Source organism: Pyxicephalus adspersus, chromosome 5 (assembly GCF_032062135.1).
Source record: "Pyxicephalus adspersus chromosome 5, UCB_Pads_2.0, whole genome shotgun sequence".
Classification (NCBI taxonomy): domain Eukaryota; kingdom Metazoa; phylum Chordata; class Amphibia; order Anura; family Pyxicephalidae; genus Pyxicephalus; species Pyxicephalus adspersus.
Genome location: NC_092862.1, coordinates 142260013 through 142282849, shown reverse-complemented (window position 1 = coordinate 142282849; position 22837 = coordinate 142260013). Strand labels below are relative to the sequence as shown.

The following is a 22837-nucleotide window of genomic DNA, read 5'->3' as shown; positions in this document are numbered from 1 at the left end:
AACAGGTGAGTCTGATGGCTCCACCATTGCAGAGCGCTGAGCCTTGGAGTGTTTGGCACACTTATAGGGCCAGTTTACTGGTTGTCCATGTACAGGATTATCAAGCTACGATCTTAGTGATTCTCTATACAAAGACAGACAGACATCCCACCTTCAAATGCTTCAGAGCTTGTTCTGCGACCAGCTCCTCTTTTTTGTTCCACTCCACAGCATTCATTATGCAGGTCCACAGGAGCCCGATGACGGCGGGTTCGGCTAATTCGTTCCGTTTCATTTCTTCCTTTAAGTAAAGCACTATCTGCAAACAGAGAGACAGATCGAATGAATTACAGACAAACCAAGAGAAAATAATGAATGGTTCTATAGAATGGAAAGATATCGGGTGCACCCAGCTTAAAAAAAACTCCCCTGATGTGATTATAATTTCATCTTCCTTTCCCTTCAAATTTCTGTATCCTTATCTGCTGATGTCTCAATAAGTCTTTTTCCTGGGTTTCGGGATGGTCTTTTCAAGGCCCCTGCAATATCATTCAGATGCATTGAAGCTTTAGTAAAATGCAGCAAGACACAGGGACATGAAACAAGAGACTACAGTCTCTTCCAGAAATGTTAAAGAATTGCTGCATTTCGCTCTGTGAGAAAAAATAGATGTTAAACCTAAGTAATCTCAATGAGTAAAGCTGCACAGTCTGTAATCTTTTAAGGCAAGGGTGGCCAAACTTTTTGCAAAGAGGGTCAGATTTGGTGAGGTGAAAATGTGTGGCAGCCAACCATTTAGCACATACTCAGGGTTAGTGTGGGCTTAGTCTGCGCGGGTCCCCCACATCACAGGCCCACCATAGTGACCTGAGAGATTCCCTGTGCACAGTGTCAGTTTGGGCTCCGTGCAGAGCACGTTCTTGGAATCAGAGTGGGCGTGGTCCGTGCAGGTCCCGCATAGCACATGCCTACTATAATGATGTAGGGGATTCCCTGTGCCAGAGGCTGCGGGACGGTGGAAATCTGAACACGGGCCACAAGTGGCCCCCGGGCCAGACTTTGGACATGCCTGTTTTAGGGGGTTGATGAGCTTTAGCCTGGAGCTTCACTTTGACAATACTTCTGCTCTTTTTTCTATTTTCTATTGTTACTTTGGCACTCCACCTCCCTGTGTATTGTATGCACCCTTTTCCAGTACAGAAATTTCTGATACACAGGCCACAGTTAGCAGAATCAGCAGCATCAGTTAACTCAATTACAACTCATTGTCCAATTTGCATGCTCATGTTTTTAAATACATAAAGGACCTTTATTTGGTGCACTGTTTTATTTACCGAATTGTATTTATTTAATGCCCCAAACATACGTGAAGAATAATAAAAATTTATTACTCTCCCTAAATATAGATATAACATCTCCCTAATCACATACAACGAATAGCAGTATTTTAATTATTTATTTTATTTACGAGCACCTTCAGCTGTGTTTTTTCAGCCTTTCTATGTAAAACCCCAACCAACCACCAATCTACGTAAAATCACCTACAACCATAGTGCTTAAAGTTACTGCAATGATAAGTATATCTATAAGTAATATATTTATGTTTGTACAACATGCAAAACTTTATTTGCATATACTAATGCTTTTACGTATGTACCTATATATGCATACACATTTACACTCTAAATATGTTAGATTTATTTATATGATACTTTATATGATACTTTACAACCAATTTATATTATATTCTATCATATTATAATGTCATGTATTAATTTGGACTCTTTTATATGTATTGTTCTATGTACACAGACCACTACAATTCGTATACAATATTGCACCCCTGAAAAAGCCCTACTGTGGCGAAACGTGTCGGGAGCTGTACAATAAATACGGTTACTCTGCCTCTCAATCGCTAGTTTATCTATGCATAGATCATATAATCCCATCTCTGTGAAGTATAACAGAGCAAGTGATATTGCTTATTGAAATGTATAGAATATTGATATATGTATCAGAAGCATACAAATACATAATTAACTCTAAATGTAATTTTTATATATAATTTTGAGCCTCAAACCTCTTTCTTTCTCTCCTAAAAATATATAAAATAAAAAAAAGAATTAGGAATATAAAATATTAATCCAAATCATGTAAAAGCTGATTTTGAAAATGAAGCCTCCTGTATGCATAGGTTCAGTCATCACATGATAAGGAAGCACTCTGGCTGGTTCCCAACCACTTGCTCGATTATTGTTTTCAATTATTGATCGTGGAAGATTGTTTCCAATGAATGAACGAGCTCCGTACATACAGCAATGTTCTGTTATAATAAGTGAGGAGGGGGGAGAATGAGCGAGCGGCACCCTGCTGTGCTCTCCTCTATTCACTTTCAATGCGGTCATTCATCTGTCGTTCATAGATAGATCCGCCAGGATAGATCCATGAACGACCTCTGTACACCTAAAAGATTCTCACCCGAGATGACCCCGGCAGCTTGTATTGGCTGAGAATCGTCTGACGGGTGTACATAGCCTTGGTGGGGTCCAAAGGTGTCAGTATCAGGAGAGAGAACATAAATGAAGGTACACTAAGCATTGGATATCATGCAAGACAATGCTAATCTACAGACTGTGGATACAAGGAGGTTAAGGACCTATAAAAGAGATGTGCTCAAAGTAATATGAAGTGCAGGATGTCAGAGCTGAAGAAAAGCTTCCCTTTTAAGAATAAGGCTGGCCATTATTGCAGAACAGGATGGGCAATAATCCATCCTACCTGCTTAAGTGCTCTGGGATTCTGGCAAAAGCTGTGGTGCTCATGCGCAGCGTCAGGATACCCAGCAAATCTGGTTTCCCCTGCACATGCCAGGAATAAACAAACTCCCAAATGCATCTGCGTGGGATTTACATTAACCCTGCCCGGCCAGTTAAGATACCAAAAGATTGTTCATTAGAGAAAGTTAAAAAAAAGCTGCCATATAGCTTGGCACACACCAGCCACAGGTTCAGGATTGTTCTGGATTTCATCATTTATCCAGCAAACACCCAAAAAGTCCTAAAGTGCAATGTGAAGTTTAGGACATTTGGTACAGAGCAATGTAATTGTAAAAGGATCTGACTGCTTTAAATAAAAATATATAAACATTTATGTGTGTTCCATTAAGTATATGTCCATTCAGAGCCCCCAATGGCAATCATTTTATGCCAATGAGAAGTTCCAGGACTGGCACCACGCAGACGATCCTCACAATGACATTTAGCCCAGCCTCTGAAATCTTTTAAATAGCTGATCTGTTCAACTGTGGGTGGAAAATCTCTAATTGACAACCTTGGCAAGCGGAGGTGCAGCCATCTTGAATTGTCACTTATCACTGAAGTGGCAGCAAAGGGAGAAAACGACTTCACAAACGTCAGATCATTCCATGATGGGAGAAGCATTTTTTTTTACACTCCGCATTACCACGCTGCTAAGTATTGAATTGCCTGACATGATTTTCCTTCCATCAATATTTCTTTCAGCAGAAAACATAGAGTTTTCAATTTTCTTAATCTTCGTGTCATTATGTCTCGGCTTAATTACATCCACATTTTGACGATGACAACTGTTTCCTGGCGTTATGGCTCTGCTCTGCTAGAAGCCTTCTCTCTGCCTGATCAAAACAATCAATCAGCGCCTGAATTTATTCAGCTTGTGTGTGTACAAATGTGTAGGGGAAAAAATATCAGAAGACTTTAAGCAATCCCATGACCAGACAAAGCCAGCAGAAGACTAAAGAGGTCGCTCTCAGTCATGGAACCTTGGAGTTCATAGGGTAAGTACAATTATTCTCACCAGCCCCTTTTAGCCGGGTGCACCACCCAGCACTTTTCAGTGATCACCTGGCTGGTTTTGGGTAGTTACTGAAAAGTTGGATCACAATACAGAGGACGCCATCTGCCTAGAGCTTCTTACCACCCAACTTAAAATTTTATATTTCATATTCTAGTGCTAGCTATAGGCTGGTTGACATTTCAAAAAGGTTCACCATTTGATTAAATATGAGCACTAAATCCAAATGGGACATTCTGATTGATGACTGATTAATGAGTTGATCAAACTTTGATCAGAAAACCTTGTCTAATCAATGACACCCCCAACCCACTAACTGGCCACTTCTACCACCCCTGCTCTAAACATCCCTAACACACATATAATTTAGCAGTAGCTTCTCCCAGCTTTAAAAAATGTTGATTGATAGGTGCAGTGGTAAGCAGGTAAATGATTGATATTTAGGAGATACCAATTACCTGGTTGTGAACTTTTTAACCAGGGTATGGCCAGTAATAAATGTGATGACCATAAAAAAGGAAACTAATTCAGTCTTGTCCATTATTATTAGTAAAAAGGATCTATATAGCACCAACATATTACGCAGTGCTGCACAATAAATAGGGGTTGCAAATGACAGACAGATACAGACACAAGAAGAGGAGAGAACCCTGCCCAGAAGAGCTTACAATCTAGAAGGAGAGGAAGTATCACATAATTGGGGGGTATGGAATGGTGGGAAAGATGGGTTTTTGAGGGCTCATTTAAATGGGCAGATGGTAAGAGCAAGCTGAATAGGATGTGGAAGACCATTCCAGAGAGTTGGGTTAGCTCTAAAAAAGTCTTAAAACTGTGCATGTGATGAGGTTATGAGTGAAAAAGTCATTAGTTGGTCATTGGAGGAGCGAAGAGAGCAGGCTAAGAGGAGGGGTTTGCAGTTCAAATGACCAGAGAAGTCTTTTATAGATGCAGTGAGTAAGTGTTGTCACCCCAGGGCAGAAGTGTTACTGGAAAGATCCCCAAGTATAAACTAGGGGAAAAAAAGTCACCTTAATTTTGGAAAAGGAGAAAGGGCTACCTAAGGCTGACTCTATAACCTGACTTTCAAATATCAGAGCTGTCCGGGTCTGGGAGTTACTGATCTGTGTTCCAGCTCCTGAAAGCATATAACAGAGCCTTTAAGTCATGAAGGATGTGCGGATCTGGGTTGGTTACACAGAAAGTGTTAGGCTACCTACAACCTTTAAGCTGAAGCTAAACTTTGGGACAAATATAAACCTTCCATGGGTGAAGGAACAGTTCTAGTTATTTAGATGTATTTACATTGGCCTGGAGATGTCTTTGAAGTTTTTACACTTTCCCTTCACAATCCAAAAATTTACTAAGGGGTGAACTAATATCAACCAAACTTCCACTGCAGTGTGTGGTGCTGGGGGGAGTAGAAAGTCGGCTTCTATCAGGCAAGACTTGCTCCATATGGCTGCAAAATACAAAACACTTTACCAAGTATGAGTTAATCTGCAAGACATTTGTCTGCTGACCTCTTTGATTGGACATTCTTGAGATAATCGCTCCTGCAGTTCTTTCTGCAGCTCTTTTCGTGTTCCAAGAGTCTGCTGGACCCTCAGAAAGTCGGAGAGTTCCTTGAGGTCAGCATCAGTGAAATACTTAGCAAAGTGCTCCACCGTCTGCCGATTGGCTGGGAACAGTTCCTGCAAACAAATATAAGAACATTATAACACTCAGATCATCCAAACAATTAACATTATTCTTCTCCAATTATCAACAAATAGGATTTCTGCAAAGTGAGGAAATAAAATAATATTTATTGAACATATATATTGCTGTTGGATCATACACCCACCAGTAACCGCTTGTCCAGATTGGCTTTCCGTAAAGATGATGTCACGGAGTTGGCATCTTTTTCGGACATCCATGCTTTAAAAAGCTTTACAGCGAAAGAAGCAGAAATACCTGGAAGATATAATAATCATCTAATATTAGGGAAGGGACTTGTAAAGTGAAAGAGGCAAATGCAGTGTGTGGATAGGGCTCCCCGGTACGGTGAATACTGTGCAGGAGTTTTTATTTTCTTTCTTTAGATGAAGAAATTGGTCCACCAAGACCTAAAGTGTGAACTGTGTTCTATATAAACCACTTCTTGATACTAAACTTGTACACTAAGAGGTGTGTCCTAACCTACAATGTCCCAGATCAATATTAAAATGGACAGACATTTAGTTTTGGAAGGGCGAGGACAAAGTGAAAGCACAAGCATGGGATGTAAGGACTGTAGCTTGTGATTATAACAATCGCTTAGTTCTGGCTATAATGTAGGAATCCAAGATGGCAGAGAACTGTAGCAACCCTGTGCAGCCTCCAAGATTCTGAGCAGTAGGTTATTTTTTTTGTACTTTTGCCCAACCATTACCATTGACTGGCATTTCCATGGGCTGGGCAGATGTTTGCTTGACACCTTAATAAGTAAGGGGGGTTTACCAAAATGCCTAAATTCTGCAAAAAAACTATTTACCTGCTCAGGCTTCTTGGCAATTAAATATTTGTCTCAAAGTCAGTCATTAGTAATGAACATTTCAGGTGGTATTCAGTGAACGCATTGTGGTTGTGTACACAATTCGAACCAAGTAGTGTTTTTGCAGTTTCTCAAACCAAATCTATGGCTGCCACCACTTCTGTTGGAAAACAGCCTGGCCCCAGAAATACACAACTTTATACAACAATAGTCCATTACAGCTGCAACCCAGACTCTGTATCCTACAAAAAAAGAAATTGGTGAAAAATGTATCTAGAAGTGGTGGTAGCATGAAAGATGCATGGAAACATTGCAACAGCTGGCAAGGAGCGTCCCCTCAATATGCTTGAGTGAGATGGAGGGCATGTGAACTGAATTTACACTTTTGCTGGAAAGTAGTAAATAAACCATGATGTACCTTCTTTAACAATATTCTCAGTGAAAAGACTTGTGAGAATCATGGACGGGAGAGTTCCACCAGCCAGTAAGATGCCAGTCAGCACTGCTAGCTTGGTCTGCTCAGCTTCCGAGAATGCTTTAAGAAACAACAGGAGCTGAAATGGCAAAAGCAAAACACAAAAATGGTTTATGCAGAGACAAGTTTTACTAGAAAATAATGCCCACATGGTCCTTAATTTGCTCTCAGAACAAGAACAGCTTTTTTAGGCATAAGTGAAAATAAAGTGAAAGGGCAGCTTACATGAACTGTAAGTCCAAATTCAAATTAGCATTGGTGAACAGCCACAACAGCTTTCCTATGCAATCAGCACAGACTCCGCAGAAGCTTGTTTGCAGCCTACATGCTGCTATTTCCACATCCTCTTCCATGGTTGCACACCTGTGCTCTTATAGCAGACCTGCAGTCTGTTGCAGACAAAGCATTGGGTGTACCTAGGATGTTATGGGAAGGAAAGTACAGGGTGGACCTTCCAATTACCTTCCATACAATTCCAGAGTCCAGGGCCCTGAAATTTCACTAAAACACTGTAACCCTAGCAGAGTTTCACTATCCTTGGCTCTTTTCCCCAGTGCACACCCTGGTTTTAAAGAGCCCATGCTCTATACCCTGGGGAAATATATCTTCTATCCAGGAGCAATTCCTGCAGTCCTATACACCTAATAGTCATAAAGAATACGCAGGGGAAATCTACATTGTGTGCACAAAATTCTTTTGCAAACCAATAGTAAGAGTTGTGATCCTACCAATGTACGGCACAGATTGTGTATAAAGAACATGAGCAATTGAAGGGGCAAATTAGGCACATCCACTAAAGGAGGTCTGCAGAAAAAAAATACAAAAGGGGGCGGATACCAGACCAGTCACCAGAGCAGCAATGATTGGTCTTTATTACAGGAAGCTCCTGTACAGAGTAACATTAGAATACTGCACTATTATGGATGAAATGCAGACCTAATGCCACGATTCAAGAATATAAACACCCCTTGTATTTAGAATATCTCTTTTTTCTCGAGTTCAGTTTTTACATATTTTTTTAATGTGCTAGGTAACATTAATATGTACCTGGCGTGCTTCGTATTTGTAAGCATTTTGGCTGTTGCCGTGTCAAGCTAGATCTTTGTCAGCAGGGGATGTCAACAGGGGATTAAAATCATCCATTTTAATGCAGTACTGAAAAAAATGTTCTTGAGGAAATATCAACCCGACCTGACATTGCTGATATCATCTCCGTGTTTTTATAAGATGTTTTCAAGTGTGTAACTTTGGACTCATTTGGATTTCCTCATCAGTTTGGCGGCATGTCCAATTCACATCTGTATATGTTTCTCTGCTATAAATAAATCCCCTAAAGAAGCGGTTGGTACCGCGAAACGCGTTGGAACTAATATAAAAAAGTTCTTGATAGCTTATTAACCAAACTATTTAAAGCTAAGTTAAAATTCCCTTTTTCAATATTGTAAATGTTAATGTATACTTTTCTGTGATTTTTTTTATAAATAAAATTATTTATAATCTTTACATTGATGGATATGCCGGTAGTTCCCCCTTTGAGCTCACACACTCCTAGCTAAGCTTTTTGCTTTTCTATTAACATGAATATGATCATACAAAAACTTGGGTCTAAAGTCAAGCTAGTCAGATAGGATTACAGAAATGTAGGAGGAAGGGTTCAGGAAAAAAAGGTGATAAAGAAAATTAAAAAGAAGAGGGGAGAGACCAAGGAAAAAAGTTGGAGTCCAAGAAGTTTGGGTGTTTGTTTAGTAAAGGGTGAGGTATGTTATTCACATGGTGTCCCTCTTGGCCGGATAACAAATGGACCTCAATGAATTCACAGGTTCTGTTTAAGGAGAAAAGCCAACAGCATTATAAATCTCCCTCCCATCTGTCAGCTTTACCTTTTTTATTTCATCTTCGAATGCCTTTTCCAGGTATTTATATCTCCGGATCAGTTTGCTGAACACCTGAAATAGTGAAACAGACTAGTAAGAAAATCTGTGGGATGAAAACTAATTAACTATCTATAGAGGAACTTTTAGTTTGCTTTAGTTTTCAAAAAATAAAAGAAAATAAGTGTACAATAATAAATGCAACTACATACCCCTCATTTAGGGGCGGTCAGATGTTATAGGTAGGTTCATATCTGCACATGTTACCACAACTCGTTCTACATGCTTCATTTTGAATTTCCCCCCAGTGTTTCAGGAAAATGCAGTTAAACAAACAATGCAGAATACCACAATGTGCCTTGCAAACTGCCCTGCATTGAAAAAAATAGTGCAGGTTATGGTATAGATCTCATCTTCCTGTGTCAGTGTCTGTATCCTAGATTGTAAGCTCTTCGGGCCAGGATTCTCTTCTCCTCCTGTGTCACTGTCTGTCTCTTTCTGTCACTTGCAACCCCTATTTAATGTACAGCGCTGTGTAATATGTTGGCACTACATAAATTCTGTTTATCATTATTATTTATAATAATGATAAAAATAAGAATATGGGCCTGGTACATTGTCAGCTCATTCATTTTAATGAGGCTGCCTTAACAGAAGACACAATAATCCACAAGAGTTAACAAAATGCACCATTGGGATGTAAACCCAAAAGTCCTTCATAAACACATTCTTAAGGGGTATGATATACCTGGGCATAATTACGCATCGTCTCATAATCCTCATTGGCTCCGAAGACACAGTGGTTGGTCACCTTGGTTTTGTCTCCATCGTCGATGCGAGTACCGCCAGGAGCTAAAAAAAAGAAAACATACGATATATATGTACATACACATTGGTCAGACCTCACCTGGAATATGCAGTCCAGTTTTGGATAAGAACAAAAGTACATTGTGGAATTGGAGAGAGTGCAGAGAAGGGCAACTAAACTAATAAAAGGAATGGAGGAGCTCAGCTATGAGGAGAGATTAGCTGAACTGAATCTATTCTCCCTTGAGAAGAGACGTATAAGGGGGATATGATCACCCTGTATAAATATATAAATGGTCCATATAGAGAACTCTTCACAATTATTCACTGTAAGATCATTACAATGCACAAGGGGGCGCTCTTTGCGTTTGGAAGGAAAGAAGTTTATTCTCCGGATAAGGAAGGGATTCTTCACTGTAAGGTCTGTGAAAATGTGGAATCGGCTCGCTCAGGAAGTAGTTTCAAAAAGTTCTATAGATTGCATTAAGAAAAAGCTGGATGATTTCTAGAAGCACAGAATATAACTGGGGATTAAAGCTTTAAAGTAAAGATAACAGACACCGCTAATCCAGGGGACAGCCAATTGTCTTATGGAATCAGGAGGGATTTTATTTCCCCTATTTGGAGCAAATTGTACCAAGGTTTTTTTTTTTTGCCTTCCTCTAAATCAACGTCAATAGGTTTTTATATCTATTTTTATATATGTTTACTTTCCTAGTGGTTGAACTTGGTGGATGTCTTTTTTCTACTTGACTTACTATATATATATATATATATATATATATATATATATATATATATATATATATATATATATATATGTGTATGACACAAATATACAACACAACAGAAAAAAAAAAACAAGTATGGGGGAAAATAGGGCTGACCAGAGTTAACCAAGGAATTTTTTTCCATTTTGTGTAACTGCTTGCTAAAACTTTTGCAAGTCAATAGAAGTGGTTCAGGGACAGGCAACTCCAAGGTTGCAAGAAACATCAGAAAGCCTGCACTACCTTCAGCTGATAACCAGGACTTGCAGAATACTTATTGACAATGGTGAATACCAGTGGTACCAGTATAACAAACTCCATTGTCATGTATCCTGTATGTCCTGTAAACCGCTAAATTACTGGGAATTGTAATCAGTTACAAAGTTTCAATGATCACTGAAAGTAGCAATAATTAGGTAGTTAATATGTGGACAAGCACAAGGCATCTCTTCCTCCCCATTGATTCCTATCTGTACAATTCACTTTGCAGCATGGTGGCTCAGTGTTTAGCACTCTGGCCTTTGCAGCGCTGGGTCCCAGGTTCAAATCTCAGCCAGGACTCTATCTGCATAGAGTTTGCAGGTTCTCCCTGTGTGGGTTTCCTTCCACAATCCAAAAACATGCAGTTAGGTAAATTGGCTTCCTCCAAAATTGACCTTAAACTGTGTTAAAGACATATGGATATGGCAGGAACATTAGATTGTGAGCTCCTTTGAGGGGCAGCTAGTGACATGAATATGGACTTTGTACAGCACTGCGTAATATGTTAGCACTATATAAATATTGTGTAATAATAATAAATGCTGATGCTTAAATAAATTCATAGGCATCATAGATAGCAAAAATTTCAAACGGTTAATTTTTGTACTTTTTTATTTTAATGTAACAAAACTATTTGATGTCCGTTCTATAACTACACCAAACTCTTTGTGAGACCAGCATGACTTCTAATTAACCTGACTCATAAAACCAGCTCTATGGTGTTATAAATCACACTGCGATTTCGCGCCTCTGGCAGACAGCTTTCTATCACACTTGGCCAATAGTTCATCACACACAGATTTTTATTCCTCAGATGGGTTGGTAACCTGCCCTGGAGTGGACAATGACTTTAAAATGATAATTTCCTGCAGAACTGTGAAAAATATGCCACCAGTGCCCGACTCGCCATCTACGCCAGAACGCGTTGTTTTATTGCCGCCCTCCGGGGTGTCTGCTCGCTCTGTAAAAGACATTTTGAACTATATTTCCCAGTTCCATCTGTCTGTGACAGGGGTATCAATCTAAAATTTCTCCAAAGGCTAAAACTACCTTATCCTGAATCCTGCAGAACTGTAAATCTAATACACAGGAATAATTTCGTCATTTGTTTCCAGCGGTGTGTTATTGAAGGACCGAAAACATATTTAGAGGGAGACTCACCGGTATAAAATATTGTTTTTAAATGATAAAAACTGTCATAACGCCAACACTTTTCTAAGCCAAAACATTACACTGCTAACAGGTGGAGTGAATGTCATCGAATGTCTGGTTACAATGGCCCCTGCAGAGGTGTGGGATATACTGTGCAGCAAGAGTACTGTTGTACAGTATTTTGGTACCAAAATTGTTTCTCACAATGGACCCGATTTATTAAAGCTTACCAAGACTGGAGAAGATAGACTATCATGTGTAAACCTGGGTGATCCAGCAAATCTGAAATTGATTTTTTAAAAATCATTTGCTATCATTTGGAAAATGTTTTACTTCCTGAACCAGATCTATTCCAGATTCTAATAAATAACACAACATAATGTAACATTAGACTAACAATTTTTCATATTTCACAATTGTACCTAGATTCCAAATATTACAGCGCACAGCTACCCCTGAGGAAGCCCAACGAGGGCGAAACGCTGCGGGCAATTAATTATGAATTGTGTCTTCATTCCTTTGCGTTATGTTTAGATGACAACTAAAAATGATTGAAGTAGGTGATATATTTCTAGGAGGTGATATATGTCTAGGAATAATACTACCTATCGGTAATTAGACCAAGGAAACTAGGGTACTGCTTTAACTATCCTGCTTATTAACCTCCTGGGCGTTACACTGATGTCTAGATTTCTGTACCAAAAGCGTTACACTGTTTTTCATGAAATTTTTTTTTTTAATTGTAGATCTGTAACTTACAGAAATATGTCCAAACAAGGGTCTAGTAGATATCATGAATATAAAAAAAGTTTGAAACACAATCATGTAAAAAAAATAAAAAATGTTCTTTTAATAAAATTAAATAAAAAACACAAAAATCAGCTTAAACAAGAATACATAAATAAATCAAAAATACTGAAAATGCAATAATTGGGTATACTGTATAGTAATATATTTTTCTAAAACACCTCCCTAGTGTGGTAAATTTTAAAACATAGTCCAACGTCACATACCTATAGACAAAACCACATAAATATATTTTGTATTATTTCCAAACTTCCATCCAAAAAGTGTAAAATTTTGGAAGGAAACCTATTTTAGATTGTAGGCTATAATTCACCAAACTACTCAATAATTACTTATAATTCACCAAATTACAGCATAATTTACGGAAATATGTCCAAAATTTTATAAATTTAATAATAAAAATTTTTTTTATAAAACAAAAAAAAAAAAAATCCTTAAAAAAAAACTTTAAAAAAAAAAAATTGTGTATAATGTTATTTATATGTACAGTAGCTTATATAATATATATATATTACAATTATATATATATATATATATATATATATATATTATATAAAGATTTCTTTGTATTGGACTCAATACAGCTTTTTTGAATTTCCCGCCCCGCCTCCCGCACCAACGCATGCAGCGATGTCCCTGGGAAACCCCGGACATCGTCACTGCACCTGCCGGGAGAAGACAGAAGAGGACAGACGTGTCCGGAGGAGCTGCGGGGACCGGGTGAGTATATTCTTACAATTGTAATCTGATTGTCATACAATGTATGACAATCGGATTGCAATACAACATTTGTTTAACCACCTGAGAAAAGTTCGGGTTTAACGCTTTTTGCAAGTGTTATTACCCCGAACCAAGGTCGGGTTTAACGGCCGGGTGGTTAAGCAGCATATTATTGTATTTATTGGTCGCTATCTGTATTATACACTCCAATTTTGCCACAAAAAACCCTCTTTGCTCTTCTTTCAATTTTTACATTTAACTAAGGTTGGCAACTATCCCACCTAAGGGAAATTGTATGTTGTATATACAGGTAACTCCACTGGTACTTGCTTCTATTTCCGGTGCAATCCATTCCAGATTCTTCCATGATAATCTATCTTCCCCAGTCTTGGAGCACTTTATTAAATCAGACCCAATGTATATTAGAAGCTGCAGCAAACCAGATAAAGACCAACTCTTTTCCTGGCTGGAGGTTCTCCAGCATCGTCTATCCTTTTCCTCCCCTTGTCCATTCCTTTCATTTACTGGGTCACAGTTTTTTCAAATATGGAGGCTTAGAATCACATATTCGTATCACCCTGAGCAGTGTGCATGCAAATGCAGCCTGCCTAGAAATGTCCACTCCTGCAGACGGACATCCAAAACTTCTCGAAACGCATTGCTTGCACCCGGGTAGGGGGCACTTTAGCACTAAGACAGGGCGCTGGGATGTGGGATTTGGGGAGCTATATAGTGAAAACTGACAGCACTCCCTCCTACCGGGATCGGCCTGATTGTCATAAAAAAGCAAAGTCCCACTGATGACATCAATATATCCAAAACAAGTTACCTAGTTAATAATTAATTACTAAATTATTATTACAGCATCATGGGCTTCCACTTGGACAGGATCATTTGAAGTAGCCTGTTCTTGTATGCATTGAATTGAAACATGAGGATATAATTTGAAGCACTTATTATGGACACAGATATTATTTTCCACTTCAAGTTGTAAATACATAAAAAATTAATTATTGGATGTTGATTCACTGCTCTTCAAACATTGATTGCCCAATATAAATGAAAGCATTTATAGCATACTCTTGATTTGGGAAAGAGAACAGGAATACTCTTTAGACCTCCTGATGAAGCAGATATTGTTTCTGTGAAACGCGTAGAGACACTGTTCTATCTACAGATTCCATGTCTATTGTTTTAACTATTATAACAAATACATGAGTGTTTGCCCTGTTTTTATGATTCAACAATAAAAACACGTGTGGTTCATGTTTTTTTTTTGTCTGGTATCAATTATAGGGATGTGACAGATTGTTTACTATTTAAATAATTTGCATAGTAATGGGGGGATAAAGGAGGAATGAAGGAAGGCAAAAGCAAAATATTAATATCCATCATTTGTTGTAATGAAGACTTGATATGGCGTGGCCCCTACATTGCACAGTAATGATTAATAAACTGGAAACTGAAGGTTTCACTAGGTGCAAATGAAGCAATCCGACAACAACTTACAAAAATGTTCTTCTGAAAAGTTTGGCTACAATTCTAAAATCTCTGTGCCGGGTTCCTCCTTACCTAGCATGCTCCCAGCTATGAGAATGTCAAACAGCGTGTCAGCATAGCGGCGGTAATCTAATCGGGAGCCTGTCGAGTCGAGAAATTTTGCTACTGCCTCCAAGTCAGTGCCAGCTTCATTGAGGCCCTGGATGATGGTATCCCGAAACACTGTAGGTTCAAATTTCTCTTTTTCATCTGCAGGAAAAAGAAAAAAAGAAGATTTTTAAAATGACAAATGAGAATTCATGTCCAAACATATAACAGATGATAAGAGAAGACAAATTAAAAGGATTCATAAAAAAGGGTTTTGTGAAGGGCCAACTGATGTTTGTTTGCTGCATTTCACATTCATTTGAAACAGAAGATTATTATTAAACAGGATTTATAGAGTTTTAAATAGATAGCTATATGGGAAGATATCATAAACCGCACCACCAGGATTATATATGCCAACATATTACACAGGAGGAGGAGAGGACCCTGCCCTGAAGAGCTTACAATCTAGGAGGTGGGGGAAGTATCACACAATAAGAGGGGGATATGGATTGGTGGGAAGCGAGGGTTAAGAGCGAGAAAAAGACGGGTAGGTGAGGTTAAAGCGTTGGGTCTTGGGGCTCTTTTAAATCAGCAGAAAGTAGGAGCAAGATGAAAAGTACGAGGTAGACCATTCCAGAGAGTGGGGGCAGCTCTAGAAAAGTCTTGGAGCCCTGCCTGTGATGAGGTTATAAGTGAGGAAGTCGTTAGTAGGTCATTTAGCAGTGGGTCCCTTCATAAATGGAACAGCATGTGTACATCATACCCAGAAACTCAGTACAGGGATATAAAGAACCCCTGATAATGGGGCACAGCAGATGTACAGACGTGGAAACTCAGCACAGGGGTGCAGAAAAACCCTCATAGTGGGCATAGGAGGGGTACAGACCTGGGAACTCAGCTCTAGGATGTAGAATCCCTCATAACAGGAGCAGGTGGTGTATATACCCAGGACCTAAGCACACGGGTTAGTGGGAACCCTAATAATGAGCACAGCAAGTGTACAAACCCAGGAACTCCGTTACAGAGAACCCCTCATAATGGAGCACAGCAGGTGTACAAACCTGGAAACTCAGCCCAATCATGCAGAAAGCCCCTCATAATGAGCACAGCAGGTGAACAGACCCAGGAACCCAGCACTAGAATGGTGGGGACCCCCCTGGGAACTCAGCAAACTGACACTTTAACACTAGATTTCGGTCTCAGCAGCCTGACCACTTACCCCTCTTTCTGGTTTTAAACCTCTGGCCTGTTAGCACTGGCTTCTGATGCTTATTCATAAAATTTCTGCAATGAGAAAAAAAAAATCCAATTAGAAGTGACATTTCTCACCGGCATCTCTGAAAGTTGGATGAATTTGCTGCAAAGTAAGTTGAAGGTTTTCAATAATGACAGATTGCATCCTCATTAACAAGGAACACCGGAGCTGGAGGATGAGCTGCAGAAAGCACTAAATATAACCAAATTATTAATATATCCTTTCGTGTTTTTATAATTGAAAAAAGGTTTAAATTACAGACCCGATACTTTCACAAACCACGGGGAAGAATTAAAAAGAATCATATTGTGAAATCTATGCACATCCACAAGTCTTTTATTGTATACAGAACATCCAGATCAGCTTTCCTCAATCTGTTTAACATGGGTAAACCCTTAAAAATTCTTTCAGGTCTTCAGGGAACCCCTTCTATAATTCCTATATCCACAGCTCACAGTATATTAGTGTGGTGGTCAGTGGGAAGAATTCCTCTTGCATTGCTGGCCATTGGGAAGAATGTCACCCTTACAGATAGCCGAAAAGATTATTGGGGTCACTTATACTGACCTGAGGGGTGCAAACTGCTCATTGCTCAAGAAACCCCTAGAAATTATGAAAAACATCACTGGACTGCATTAGGAGGTGCATGCATCCTTTATTTATAGCATGTGTAGACATTTTTTAAAGTGCAGTTGTTAGAATTTTCGTGTAGAGGTGGAAGTTATTATTAATATTTAACAGGATTTCTACAGCACCAATATATTACGCAGCGCTGTACATTAAATAGGGGTTGCAGATGACGGACAGATCCAGACAGTGACACAAGAGGAGGAGGAGGGGACCCTGCCTCGAAGAGCTTACAATCTAGGAGGTGGGGGGAAGTATCACACAATAGGAGGGGGATATGTAATGGTGGGAAGTAGTGAGGGTTTAGGAGACAGAAGACGGGTAGGCGAGGTTGAAAAAATTTGCAGAAAGTAGGAGCAAGCCAAATAGGATGAGGAAGACCATTCCAGAGAGTTGGGGCAGCTCTAGAAAGGTCTTGGAGCTGTGCGTGTGATGATGTTATGAGTGAGGAAATCATTAGCTGGTCATTGGAGGAGCCAAGAGAGCGGCTAGGGGGATTTTTGTATCAGGTCAGGTAAGTGGGGCAAGAACTGTGGAGGGATTTGAAGGCAAAGCACAGGAGATGAATTTGGTTCTAAGATGAAGGTGGGAAGGGTGGGAAGGCTGTGTATGGGGTAGGCAGGTAGGTAGGCTGTGTATGGGGTAGGTAGGGGGGGAGGCTGTGTATGGTGTAGGTAGGTGGGAAGGCTGTGTATGGGGTAGGCAGGTAGGTAGGCTGTGTATGGGGTAGGTGGGGGGGAGGCTGTGTATGGTGTAGGTAGATGGGAAGGACAGAAAAGTCTGGCAGCTGCATTTCTAATAGATTGTTTAGGGGAGAGTCCCCTTTAAATGTTCCTAAAATATAGTCAAGCAAGCACAAACTCCTCAACCCTTTTCACAAAGTCATCATTTGGTTCCATCACAAGCAGGCAGCCCACAAATTGATTTTTTGTCAAAACTTAGACCTGCACACGCCAAGCTGGCATAGAATGAGAATTAATGATTGTTAACAGTAAAATCCAGCATGAGGTCCCCCACCACCCCTCATCCTTATTCACTTTATTTTGCAGCCTGAATAATGATCCTCAGGCATTGCATGCAGTCTGCAGACCTAATCCAAGGACAAGCGTTAATAAAGACATAAGAGAGCGCTCGGCTCACACTTTAATTCAGCGAGATTATCACAGGGGTCGATAACAAGATGCGAGATCCATTAACATTGTCTGGAGTGACTTGTCGATTGTGTTTAATGATACGGAGACTGCTGGGGAGGAAAGATAAACAGGCGCAGCAACCAAAAATAAAGTACAGCAGGGACATCACTAATTTGCAAGGTGTCTCCAATATCAAATGAATAAATAGAAAATACTTTGGGCATTAGCACTCAGTTAGGGTCTGAGCGTCTTCTCTAGGCAGTGAGACACATTCAGAAATAGTGACATACAAGTTAATCTGCATCTATTTTTGCCACATGCATTTAAACAACGTAAAGAACTAACTATGGGGTATATTTATAAACAATTTGCATAGTGATTCATTTAATGAAAGTGTTTGTTTTATTGTTCTCTGTGAACAGGGATTGGCCATTGTACATAAATAATGTTAACTAGACATGGGTTTAATAGTGGGTGTCAAACTTCATCCGTCCACTAGGAGGTGCTGTGTTCATTTTATTAACAAGGAATACAGGCGTGAATTGTTATGGAAGTAAATGAAAACAGCCCCACCTAGTGGACAAATTTAGAACGACTACTGCAATTAAACCAGTAAATCTGTAAATTTGTCTGTGTCTACCTAATACCTTTCAAATGCATTAAAGCACAATTACCTTTGAACTTACACAGAATAATATAGTAAGCATTTTGGTTGAACTAATAACTATACAAATTATTTATAAATATACCCCAAAAGTTTGTGGACACTTGAGCATCAAATCAATGTGAAGCTTTGGACAGAGATGGGCTGTCAGGTTTTTTGTTGTTTGTGTCCTAGTAAGAGCATGCAGTTGGGAACCTCAAGGGGAATCTTCTAAAACAGACAGATGAAAAATCACTTTATTTTTAATCTTCCCTTACTACAACATTTTTAAGTCTTCACTTTAAATATACTATACATACTCAAGTATAAGCCAACATTTTTTTTACCTGAAAATGCATTTTAAGAGGTGGCCCAACATGTTACTACTTTCTTGGTTAATTATATACCATTGACCCCGGAATGGGCCAAATTAGGTACATTAAATTTACATGGGGCCAGGATTACTAAAGGTGGCTGAAATTTGTTAGATATTCTTTCCTTGGTGGCCAAAAAAACGATATTGCATAAATGGTTAGACTCACAGCCACCAACACTTTGCTGCCACTAGATGCTTTTTAAGGAGAAATTGGACCATGGTTTTATAATGGCTTGGATAGAAGCGTCTTTAGATAAGTAAACCAAGGTTAGAAATGTTTTTAACACATAGGAATCATATATAGAGTGTAGCTCAATTTAACGCCAGATTGTAAATGCTTTTCAACATACTGAATGGTATACTTGAGAATCCTGGATAATGATCCTCCTGTTGGTATAGATGCTAATTGGAAACTAATAATATGTTTGAATTTGCCTGAATGTTTTTGTTTGTTTGTTGTAACCTTGAAAGTGGTTTTGTTGTTTTTGTTATTTATTGAAACATCCTTTAAAAAAAAAAAGAAAAGAAATCTTGGTCTATACTTGGGCCACTAGATGGTGCTGTGTCTTCATGTAAAGTGTATTAAAGACTGATTGATAAGGAGTTTGTAACACAGCTCCAATGAGGACAGAGCAACATTTACTGGTGGCCAACAAAATTGCACAAAAGGTAATTTAAGAGCAAGTGACCCATCATAACCATCTCCAAAGTAAAAAAAAAAAAAATACATTAACCAGTAAAAAGGTGGGGGCACACCATGGAAGCATTGAATCACATTCATTTTATTGCTAATTCGGCTGAGAACAGATTTGAATATTAGCAGTGACAGATTAATTTTGTGCCCTAGGTTTATACTCGAGTCAATGTTATTTTTCTTGTTTTTTTAGTAAAAGTAGGTACCTTGGTATTTCTTCCCAATGGCCAGCAGTATAAGAGGCATTCTTCCCACTGACCACCACAGTAATGTACGGTGATCTGTGGGTATACAAATTATAGCTGGGGTTTCCTGAAGACCTGATTCATTTCAAGGGTTCCTTGATGTTGAATGAAAAAACTGTCCCCAACTGTACTCAACATACATGCACGTGATCTTGCTTGGCAAGCAAATCCAACTTTCTTGCCCCCGGATATCCCATGGGATTTGACATGTTAAAGTTTATATGCAAACACTTCCCAGGTGAACACAATGCTGCCCGTAGCTCTCTACTGCCCTAGGAGGGGTTTTCCAAGCCTCCCCTGAAAAAGCCATTCATAGCTCCCACTTCAGATCAATAAAAAAAAAACAAAGCAAGTTTTACACAACGAGTTTCACAAGCAAGGTGCATCCGAATAGCGTTATTACTTCTTTTGTTGCTCTCAGTTTTTTTTATGACCTTTTGTGCAGTTTTACAAAGATGTCCTAACACATATGTTTACAGCCTCAGCCTTTGGCTTCCTTTGGCACTGCTACCCTGAACTGAATGGGGAAGGAGCTGAGGCGCAGCTTTAATTTGCACTTTTCATGGCTGCATGTGCAAGCTGGCGTCTGACTGTGGTTCTATGCAGGAAGGACTCGTGGACAGGTGGCTACATCACAGCTCCTTAGGAATCTGCAAGGCAATGTAGCCACCCGCAAACAGGAAGGGAGATGAGCATTATTCTTGATAATAGGTGTTAAGTGATAACGAGAGATAAGTGCAGAGATTCTATACTTTACATTTGTTAACAGAGTTGGCCCCCCTCCTTTGCAGCTATAACAGCCCCCACTTTCGGGGAAAGGTGCTCATTTAATTTTTGAACACCAACAGTGTTCTCCCTAGACCCTTTTAGCTGGGCGCACCACCTGGAGCTTTTAAGTAACCACCCGGCTGCTGTTTTGGGGGGGGTGTTACTGAAAAGTTGGATCAAAATACAGGGGCAGCACCCCTACAGCTTCTTCCCAGCCAGGTTAAAAACTTTTCTGGGAAGAATATTGACCAAGGTCCTGGGTCCATTTTGTTTGGAGTGCCTTGTTCTCTTGACCTCAATAGCAGTAATAACCTGAAAGCAGGCACTAACGTAGTTGAGTGAGCACCCCCACATCTGCCAACGCTGTATACAAATGTCAGAAAATAAATAAATAGACAAAAACCTTCAATCACCTAAACCATGGGCTTGAAAGGAAGCAGGGTGTTTCAGTGGTACTAATCAGAAATGTATAAAATTGTCATACAAATTTTAAATAAATTACTCTTTCAATGTACATCAAAAACTTACAAAAAGTACAAACAATACAAACACACAATGTTTGAGACATATCCATTCTTAGACAAAGCTTCTTAGTATAATGATTGGATGTTAAAATGGACAAAAAAAAACTTCAGAAAGTAGCAGTCAGATATTTGACTTAAACCCGACGCGTTTCGGGGAACAAAACCCGCTTCTTCAGGGGGAAAAATATCTCAGACGTATTTTCTGTTGCTGTATTAAAAACAGCAGAAAAAGATATTTTGTTCACATATGTACTGATAGAACAATGATATATACCACATGAAAATAGGTATTAAATAGCATTATATATAGAAGAGCAGCCTTACCAATGTCAGCAAAGTGAAGGATTTACGCAGCGTGAGAAGTGCGAGCATCGTGCGTGACAAGGAAATTTAATGTACGGGGTTTTTTTTCTTATGACAAGTTTCTTTGCTGCCGGAATATTATTTCGAGGAGAGGAGCATCTGTACGCGGCTATATTTAGCTCACAGTTCAATGTCCTCTAATCTGCTCCAGAGTATCAGGGTCAAGCTGTGTAAGGTGCTTGTCCCGGCTCTCTCCTTATGCCAGAAGGAGCCGCTAAATTCTGCTAATAAGTCCACAAGGGAAACAAAAACAACAAAAAAACCTTTCAAGTTATTTCACAGAAACACAATGTTTCCACCGCCAGCCTCTTCATGTCAGACTAACCCCACCTCTCCCTCCAGGCTTTGGTTTGTTCTAATGCATTGTGGCTAGAGACGATACTTTATAAAAGGTTTCATGAGGATTGGATTTATTCCAAGAGACAGGTACTGAGGATAAACCCAGGGACCGGCTTTTATATTAGTCATCATATTACTAAAGCAGAACTACAGCCAACATTATCAGGATAAAAATTACCAGCTCATTAAATGATAAAATTTAACATAGGTTTTTCAGCATTACTTACTTTTATGGACGAGATTCGACTGCAGTACTTTTTTCTGCCATTAGATGGCCTCAGTCAGACAGCTAATATTATTTAACTCCCTACCTCTGATCCCAGGTTATCTTGGACAAGTACATACCCTGTAACTGGACAAGATTTAACTGAAGTACTTAGTTTCTGGCACTAGATGCCCTCAGTCTGACAGCTAGCATTATTCAACTCCCTACCTCAGATCCCAGGTTGTCCTGGACAAATACATAACCTCTAATTAGACAAGATTCAATTGCAGTACTTTTTATGCCACTAGATGCCCTCAATCTGACGGCTAGCATTTTTTAACTCCCTACCTCTGATCCCAGTTTGTCCTGGAAAAGTTCATAGCATGTGAATGGATAAGATTCAACTGCAGTACTTTTTGCTGCCACTAGATGCCCTCAGTCTGACAGCTAGCATTATTCAACTCCCTACCTCTGATCCCAGTTTGTCCTGAACAAGTCCGAAGCCTGTAATTGGACTGTAAAATGAGGAGCAACATGGTGATAAACTGCCTCTCTGTCATTCTGCTCCTATAAACTGCCTCTCTGTCATTCTGCTCCTATCAACATACATCTTGCCAACACTGATTGGCTCCTTTCTACTTTTGTACTGCTTCCTTCTCTCACTCTCCAGCTCTTCTGTGCAGGGAGTGCAAGAAGCAGGGGTTTTGACTGCTTACATTTAATGATGTATTGGAGCATTACAGAATTGCATTACTATGAGTTTTTTTATATTTCCCAGATGTTCTGGCTTCAAAAGGAAATTTGTTGAGATTTTTTATTTAAATTGTTGCATTGCACATAAACTACTTCCTGTCTAGGTGCACATCATTGCTCTGGTCTGCCAACTGTAT

At 39.3% G+C, this 22837-nt stretch overlaps 1 protein-coding gene across 2 annotated transcripts in view; it reads right to left on the bottom strand.

Moving 5' to 3' along the window:
- BZW2 (basic leucine zipper and W2 domains 2) overlaps nt 1–22837 on the bottom strand; it is a 52528-nt gene that overhangs the window by 5331 nt on the left and 24360 nt on the right. The window contains exons 1-9 of one of the 2 annotated variants that reach the window (XM_072412964.1): nt 21365–21495; nt 15995–16059; nt 14758–14934; nt 9417–9520; nt 8678–8743; nt 6741–6876; nt 5654–5763; nt 5331–5501; nt 152–298 (exon numbers count right to left, since the gene is read on the bottom strand). In XM_072412964.1, the coding sequence (XP_072269065.1) occupies nt 152–298; nt 5331–5501; nt 5654–5763; nt 6741–6876; nt 8678–8743; nt 9417–9520; nt 14758–14934; nt 15995–16052 (969 nt within the window). In that variant the 5' untranslated portion in view covers nt 16053–16059; nt 21365–21495. Of the gene's footprint in view, nt 1–151; nt 299–5330; nt 5502–5653; nt 5764–6740; nt 6877–8677; nt 8744–9416; nt 9521–14757; nt 14935–15994; nt 16060–21364; nt 21496–22837 lie in introns of those variants that run through there. The other variant, XM_072412965.1, reaches the window with a different exon arrangement.